At 36.0% G+C, this 8,866-nt stretch overlaps 1 protein-coding gene across 4 annotated transcripts; it reads left to right on the top strand.

The window, feature by feature from the left end:
* Positions 1-239: 239 nt before the first annotated feature.
* On the top strand, positions 240-2,333 carry LOC129239226 (galactosylgalactosylxylosylprotein 3-beta-glucuronosyltransferase I). 4 transcript variants are annotated; one of them, XM_054874577.1, is made up of 3 exons: positions 240-474; positions 540-902; positions 980-2,333. In XM_054874577.1, exons 2-3 carry the CDS (start codon positions 688-690, stop codon positions 1,689-1,691), a joined length of 927 nt encoding a protein of 308 aa, XP_054730552.1. In that variant the 5' UTR covers positions 240-474; positions 540-687; the 3' UTR covers positions 1,692-2,333. The 4 variants fall into 4 exon arrangements, with proteins under 4 accessions (XP_054730552.1, XP_054730553.1, XP_054730554.1 ...); XM_054874578.1 differs by having other exon boundaries at positions 240-902; positions 980-1,730; positions 1,790-2,333; XM_054874579.1 differs by having other exon boundaries at positions 240-902; positions 980-1,730; positions 1,787-2,333.
* Positions 2,334-8,866: the final 6,533 nt, after the last annotated feature.

Here is an 8,866-nt window from a genome sequence, read left to right as displayed (position 1 = left end):
TCAGCATTTTCGACTACAGTCGACGATCGAATGTTGCTCATAATAAGGGCCACTGTCATTATGCACACCTACAGCTAATCCGATCAAATATTGGCCCACTAAACAGTCTGAACTTAAAAAATCAAAGTAATCATATCTCAACTATCCGGTTACTTACGAGTAGCGTTCACCCGTTTACTATACTCGCAGCTCACTTCATTGTGAATAACTTATCATCGTAGATATTTAACAACGCCGCTGTTGCTGTAGTGCAGACATTTTCTAATCATACACAGTTGAACCTTGGCTTCGATTAATACATTTCATTGCAAACTCAGTTAATGAAATTTCTGGGATATAAATAATAATACAAATTCGGCGATAAATTCGTTAGAGTATTCTATTCGAGTGGCACACATAACTGTGCTGAAGAGTGCCAAGTCTAGATAAAGTTTACCGTAGCGAATATCTATATTTATACTTAAATAAACAAAAGTAAAACGTGTGCAATGATTGCCAGAACTCGCTAAGTAAATAGAGGCGTACTATTTTATTCTCAGGCAACGGCAACACTAACGTAATCGGTCAAAAGAAGCCGCTACGTTCCCAGAAAGCAACGACGCAAGGTGAAGGATTCGAAAGATATTAATTTGTTCCTGGTAGCTAACTCATAACCCAGCGCAAGCGTAAAAAATTTACGATTTCATCATGTCTGAAATGCGCATCCGTCCACGACAAGTACTCATACTGGTTATAGTGTTCCTTGTGGTATTGCTAATGGTCCATCGTAATGGAAAGCGCACTTGCCAAGGCCCCGAATTTATGCAAATTATGTACGCTAAACAGGCGGAGGCGTCTTTACCAAAAATTTACGCCATAACACCAACATATACGCGACCGTCGCAAAAGGCAGAATTAACTAGGTATGTATGTATGTATGCAAATCGCTTTATAACCCAAAAACTAAATTTACCGCTCTGGATTTCGTTGATTGGTGCAGATTGTCTCATATTTTCATGCTTGTACCCAATTTGCATTGGATCATCATTGAAGATGCCAATACAACAACTGACGTTGTGCGCAACTTATTAACGCGCGCTAGCTTATTGGAACGTTCAACCCATCTTAATATTAAGACGCCGGAAAACTTTAAACTGAAAGGGAAAGATCCCAATTGGATGAAGCCACGTGGGGTTGAACAACGGAATTTGGCACTTAGTTGGATTCGAGCCAATGTAGATCCACAACAGCACAGTGCGGTGTTTTTTATGGATGACGACAACTCTTATAGTGTTGAACTCTTTGTAGAAATGACAAAAATTGAGCCGGGTCGTGTTGGTGTATGGCCAGTCGGCTTAGTAGGTGGCCTACTGGTGGAAAAACCAATACTCAATGCTGACAATAGCCAAGTAATTGGCTTTAACGCTGCATGGCGACCGGAGCGACCATTTCCCATTGATATGGCCGCGTTCGCCATTAGCATCGATTTGTTATTCAAATATCCACAGGCACAATTTGCCTACGAAGTAGAACGTGGATACCAAGAAAGTGAAATATTACGACATTTAACAACAAAACAACAACTACAACCCTTAGCGAACAATTGCCGGGATGTGCTCGTCTGGCATACTCGTACGGAAAAAACAAATTTGGTCGCTGAAATTAAGCTAAATAAGGAAGGGAAACGCTCAAACGAAGGCATAGAAGTTTAACACGAAAATCGCATTTTCTAAGCCAGATTTATTTGAAACGTACGTATTTGTGATTTTGAAATCTTTATACCGATAATAAGAATTATGTACTTAAGTAGGCACGCATGGGCTAACATTCATGCCTTGTACAAGACAAAAAAAAAGCATATCATAAAAATACGAACATATATTCGTATCAAGAAAAATTTATGAAGCTTATATCGAAGTGCTTCCAAACTGCATGCTTATATGTATTTTATGTATAAATATCTACTACTTAGAGACAAAAATTATCAACAGGAAATTTTTATAAATTTTTTATGCCAGTGGCTTTGTAATTTTTATGTATTTTGTAAACGAATTTAAAGTATGTATTTAAAAAATATTCTTAGTACCTAAAGTAATTATATAAATCTGCCTATCTTGTGTCTTCCCTTTGCCACGAAGTAGCCTTGCAGAATACAATAAATATTTATTCATATGTATGCCGTGTAAACATAAATCTAACGCGTCAATTCAGAAAAAAGCAAACTAGAGTGTAAGTTAGTTGGGCAGACAACTAATTTCTCAAACCAAAATGTTTCTACTTGTTGGCTTCAGTTATTTTGCCAGTGGTAAAAGAATAACTATGAAATTAAATGTTTATTTTATTTATTAAATTAATATTATCAGGTGTTTTATCTCGTTATTTGGTTTTTATATTCTTTAAGAGTTTCTGCTGAAGTAATGCCATGACTTACTAAGGAAATGTTTACTTCAGAAGCTATTGATATCAAAGCTGCTACTTGGTCGTTATCCTATAGCCGCTTGTCTAATGACACTAATACATAATTTCTTACTCGTTCTTTATCAAATAGAAATGATGTTTTCTCCAACTGCTCTAGCCTGGAGTTTAACGACCTGTTCTCTTTTTTAAGGTTAGCTATTTTATGGTTATATTGTACAACTTTTTTTTTTTATTTTATATCGTTGTTGTTTTTTTTTTAACAGCATAGGTAGCCCTGTCAGTAGGGTTTGCAATCCCGTGTTATATTTTCAATCCCGGGATTTCGGGATTACATTATCCAAACCCCGGGATCCCGGGATTGGTACCGGGATTAGGATTGGACTATTTATGAAAAATACTTACACGTTATCATAGTTGAAAGTACAAAAAAACTGAAAACATAATTAAAAAATTGGTTTAATATTATTATTTATTGAAACAAAACTTAATTCATCATAAAAAACAAATAAAAAATAGTATAATACATAATGAAATTAACATTTCTTGTGTTGTTGTAAATAAGCTTTTAGAAAACACAACTCGTCCAGCGTTTCATCGTTCAAACGGCTTCTTATTTTTGTTGCAAATTGTCCTGCCGAAGAAAATGCTCGTTCAGACTCTACACTAGTAGGTTTTATCGTCATTAAATAGGAGTATGTTCTTTCCAGGTAGTCACCACGTCTCCCTCCATTTTCAAAAGAGACATTTCTTTTTGAATTTTTGATGACAGTGTCTCAAATCTAATAGGCTGCATTGGTGCATATCCCTCTTTAATAACTTTATCTAGTTCTTCTGCTACACTTAATGGTTTTTGTGTACAAATTGATTCAGTTATTGAATCAAATTCTAAATCAATTTCAAGGTTTACCTCAGTTGAAATAGAAGATCCAGTTGCATGAGCTGTTAGTAATGCAGTGGGATTTGAAGCGTCTAGTCTTTCAAGCAAGTCCACTATTAATTTACGGCATTTAATTGAAGAAGGAACTATGACAAAATCTATTCCTGAGACGTTGCTTATACCATTGTGTAAGTATTGCAGTAAACCACTTAGATCTGTGCGGCGTTCTTCCATACGAAGAATGAGAGCTGCATATAATTTTTTACTTATAGCACTGTTTGCATCTTTAAGCTTCTTTAGCATAAAATTAATGGCTATGTCTGCTGTAAACAGATTGCTATCTCGACGACAAAGTGCTTCAACAGTTGTTTTTATTGGTACAAGAGCAGTAATTATATCAAATAACATTTGAATATCATCATGAGATAAATCTAGTGATTTATCTGTATTTTTTATGCCTATTAATGTTTTTTGTGTGCAATCTTTCAGTAAATAGAAACGTTCCACCATTGACAAAAGACTGCTCCACCTCGTCTTGCAGTCTTGTAATAAGACAATGTCCTTGCCAAATTCTGCTCGGATAAATTGTTGTAATAAATCATTCTTTGTTGGTGACCTTCTGAACATTGATATGATTTTTCGTACCTTATTTATCAGTGGACCAATACTTGTTTCGGTTATCTCATTTCTTCTACGAATCTGACTACTGTCAAGAAATCCATTAAATTCTTAGAAAATTTTGATGAGAAAAAAATTTCAAAATATAATTCAGACAAAAATTATATCCCGGGATTAGTTATTTCAATCCCGGGGTTTCGGGATTTGAAAAAACACCGGGATCGCGGGATCCCGGGGCTGCAAACCCTAATTTGAAGGATCTCCACTATTAAATAATAAATACAAAAGAAAAAACAATTAATATGGGCATAAGATTATAAAGCTTCACCGCACTAACCTACACTCTCTTCTACAATTGCTTCTAGGTTGAAATATTTGTATCCGCCAAGGATATGGTGTACTTTGTTGTACTACTCCCACGCAGATGGGGTACCACGTGAAGGCCAAACAATCTCCTTCTTATATATGTAAAACAAGAAGACTATTTTTAGAAGTACATAATAACATTTTTCTATCAAACAAAGTTACCTATATTTATTAGGTAATTTGTGAATTTTGACTTTTATTTCCCTCGACGAAAACACAAAGTCGCCTTTGACCTCGGCAGCTTCTCCTGCCGCAACTCCAAAAGAAATTCGACTGCTTCTATTGTATTGTTAAATAATCAGAAATGTTCCGTTTGCTTGACTCGTCACTACGAGTGTCATTTATTGATTGAATTTTTAGTTATTACAATCTGGTTCTTACAGCTAAAGACAGCGTGGCTGCGCTGTCAGGGACGCCGGCAGAGGCGCGGTCAGCTTATGTATAATTCTTTATGTATTGTTTACATAAGAACGTCTAAAGCTAAATACACACCAGGCAACCGTTGCAGCAACTCGGCCATGTTGAAGCAACCGTTGCCTCGTGTGTAGCTGTGTTGCCAAATGATTTTCGTGTTGCTGCAACCGTTGCCTGAAATATCAAATAAATTTGATTTTTGGGATAGGTTGTTGCAACCGTTGCTTCGTGTGTATCATTGTTGACTGCTTTTACTCGTTCAGTTCGTTGAACACAAGCAAAGAAGAAGGTTCGTGCGGAGTAAAATAAAGTGAAAAAGGAAAACATGGCAATTGAAAATAATGAAAATTATGTTAATTTTATTAACAAATATAAAAATTTGAGAGAGCTGTGGGATATAAGTAGTGAAAAATATAAAAATAAAAATTTAAAAAAAAAAGCATACGAACAATTAAAAAATGAATACAATAAAATTGATAAAAATTTCAAGTCCGCAAAAGCGTTTCCTGTTGCAAGATACCGCAAAGTTATTGCCAGTCTAATTTCTGCTAATATTGCCTCTCTCATTATGGTATCTTGTTTCGTTATTTTGGCCTTTACGAAGTCCAACATTTTCTAAACAGGGCTTCATTTGTATAGTCCGCTGGCTCATTTTCCTTCAGTTCTTTCAGCAGCCTCTCGTTCGAAAATTAGATTTTTTAAAAGCCAATTTTTGGACCAGCTTATTTTTCTCTTCTTTTGTTGCATCTCTTCTTCCTCATTTTCGTACAAAAGTTCGTCAATTATAATATGAGAAGTAATTTTACGCATTTCGTCGATCATTTAAAAAATTTAATTTTACGTATCTTCCGCTTGTACCTTTCCTGAACCACAGTTATACACAATACTGAGATTGAAGCAACAGTTGCAACGTGTTTCTTAAACAAAGGCAACACGTTGCTGCAACCGTTGCTTCAACGGTTGCCTGGTGTGTATTTAGCTTAAGGGCTGGCGCGGCTCGTAACGGCGGGGAGGAGGTAATATGTTCACTTGGTTGTTGAACCGTCGGCGCATATCAAATATGCCAATGCGGTAATGTCCATGCAGGGCAATGTCCAAGGGATCGTGTTACCACAAATGCTTGCACATTGTTTATATGAATATTGTAGTCAAGTGCTACAATGTGTTTGTAATAATATTTATGCATTCAACTGAGTACAGTGAGCATTCGATAAGTGAACATACTACACTATGTACCAGTGCGATCGCTTTTTTTTTTTAAGTGAATGTATAATTAATAATATTTAACAAAACTTTTATTAGAATTATGTCTACAAACCTGTTTTCTTTGCCGGCTTCCATTTTGTGAATAGCACAATCTTTAATGCAAACGGCAAATACTGTAGACAAAAATAACGTCCGTTTTTTAGATGGACGCTTTTTGAACTCTTATCTCCTAAAATGTTGTATTGTATGGACAGTAACCTTCAAATATGTACAGGAACCTTCAAATACTCTGATTTCAGAGTAAGTTTCTAACCTTGCAGATATTATATATGCATATGTTTTGTGCACTTTTTATCAATTGAAGAACTACATACGTAAAGTACTACATATACTAATTACCTATTTACCTACTATCAGAGAACTTAAAATAATTGTTTCGAAATTTTCTCCTAGGATTGAAATGTCCGACACAGAACTTTTTTATAAGCTTCTTATGTTGTTTTCTGCAACTTGCTGTATGCTCATGCGCGAATTAAAATTGTACTCTCGATAAAAAATAAAAAAACATTCTTTATTCGTATCAAGACAATACAGTTACAGTGGCTTATGCACTACACAGCGGTTATACCCCGACTGTCGATTCCTTAGAGAATAACTCTATTTATACATTATTTTAATCGCTTAGGTATAGTTTATTTCTGTTGACTAATTTCTATGGGGTGTGAGGATTTGCTTATCGCTCATTGTTATTTCTGTTGACTAATTTCTATGGAATGTGGTACATTATCATGGCACTCGACTTGACAAAAATTCAAGATTTACCAAATATTGGCAAATAATTCAACGCGAAATATTCCAATATTGACTATTTTCGAATGGTCGAGAAAATTAGCTTATGAGCGGCTCGTTTTATGAATGAAAGTATTTTGCTCTTAGAATTTAGAATTTTTTGATGATGAGTTTTTGTGACGTGCAAAGCCTTAATTAATTGTTATTAATTCTCTATGAGAACTTGTTATCGCCTTTGGTAGACGACCCCTTTTTTTATATTATATTAAATTTGAAATTTTGATTTCCCGGCTTATGACTGCAACTTTTTTTCTACCCGGACTTTGTAGGTATCGAAATTCAGTCACGACTACGTTTTTTTTTTTAAACTTCGAATCCTTTTATAAGGATTTTTTTACGCGTGTAGGTATCGAAATTCGGCCACGACTACGTTTTTTTTTTAAAAACTTCTAATCTTTTTATAAGGATTTTTTTTTCGCGTGTCCCCACGTTGGGCGCCAGTTTACCGCTATCGGTTAAATAAAAAACTTTTATAAAGTTTCAATTAATTTTTATTCCTCCTTTTATTAGGAGTTGCCGAGTTGTGATGCTTCACGTTGCCAGTCTGCCGGGAAAGTGATTTTACAATTTTTAAATAGTTATTATGAAGATAATTATAATGTTTATTCTACCCTGCTCTGTTGCTGCGCTGCCGTCATTGCCTCTGCCAGCGCATCCGCTATTGCCACAGTTATTTGATGCAATTCAACATGTTGTTTTGTTTGTTTAAATGTTTTGCATGGTAGCAGACTTATCGTCAGCATTTCTTGTGGGAATAGTGTGTGGGTAGCTGCCCTTGATATTGACGTAGCACATCTTGTTATTGAAGCAGCTCAAAAGCAGGTGCAGTTTCATATTACTTTAAATTTAGTTGGAAAAACAAGAGTTAGCTTCCTCTGAAATTTGTAAGCTTTTGTGGGTGAACACGTAGCCGGTGTTAACTATCGTAATCTTCGGATAGCTGTGCTTGTTGTTGATTTCAATTTAGTTGGAAAAACAAATGATAGCTTCTTCTGGAATTTGCAAGGCCTCGTGGATAAACACGTAGCCGGTGTTAACTTATACGTTTGTAACGGACTACGCGCGAGTTATGGTTTCTGTCTATTTGAGAAACCTTGAGTTGCTGCCATAACCCCTTTTAAATCCTTCCTCTAATGAATAATACTCTTGATGGTGTTTAAAGAAACTTTTATTATAATTTTAGAGTACGGAGTTTCTGCGACTTTTGCCAGTCGCCCTCGCGGTTCAGCCACAACTGGCTTTTCTTAAATCTTTAGGTCTTAAATATAGCCTCAGAATATACATATTTAGATTGTAAATATGTGTGTTTGTGATGCTACTCAGCACCATCCAAATAGTCTACTTTTTGTTTAGACTTGCAGCATAGTTGCAATTGTTTTACTGTGTCCTCTTATTTCACTCAAGTATGTTTTGCATACTTGAGTGTTGACACCAGTATGTTTGTTATCTGCATATACGTATGACTTCACGTCATTGAACGGATTACACTTAAGCATATACATACAAGAAACGGACTTCCTGTCCGTAGCACTGAAAAAAATAATGGGCCAGCTGCCCAGTAAGGAAACACTTGATTTTTTATAAGTTACAATTTAATTAAATTCCAAATTCACTAGCTTATAATATAATAAGAAATTAAGTATTAGGTAATGATGAGTAGCCCGTCCCGAACTCGACTGTCCGCTTGAGGTGACCGCCGCTTCCTTTACACCTATCATTACAACAGCGACGATGCAGTTGTTGTTTGATACGTCTGAGACCAACCTTTACCTTGACTTCCCACAGGTACAATATGAGTATCATTTCACAATAGTGCTGACACCTTCATTCTAATGCGTATGCTATTCGCCATGGCCTTGGCAGGAGTGTCGGATTGCCGCATGCCGGCTTGGTCACTTATGCAACGCGTGTGTTGCAACCGATCGTTGGAATGTTCTATTGCAGGTAATTGTGAAATAAAAATATGCTGACACTGCGGCACGTGTAGCGCGCAGCCGTGGGAGCGTCGCTGTAAATGCGACTGCAGCGTGTTAACTTACATATGTAACACATCGGTCAATAAGTCCCCGGTCTAACAAAGAAAACACAAGAGTTACATCAAAATTCGAGTTTATTCATCAATATAGTTTCCTTCTAAGG

This window comes from Anastrepha obliqua, chromosome 2 (genome assembly GCF_027943255.1).
Source record: "Anastrepha obliqua isolate idAnaObli1 chromosome 2, idAnaObli1_1.0, whole genome shotgun sequence".
Classification (NCBI taxonomy): Eukaryota; Metazoa; Arthropoda; class Insecta; order Diptera; family Tephritidae; genus Anastrepha; species Anastrepha obliqua.
The sequence above is the reverse complement of the archived record's forward strand: the minus strand, read 5'-3'. Positions and strand labels throughout refer to the sequence as shown.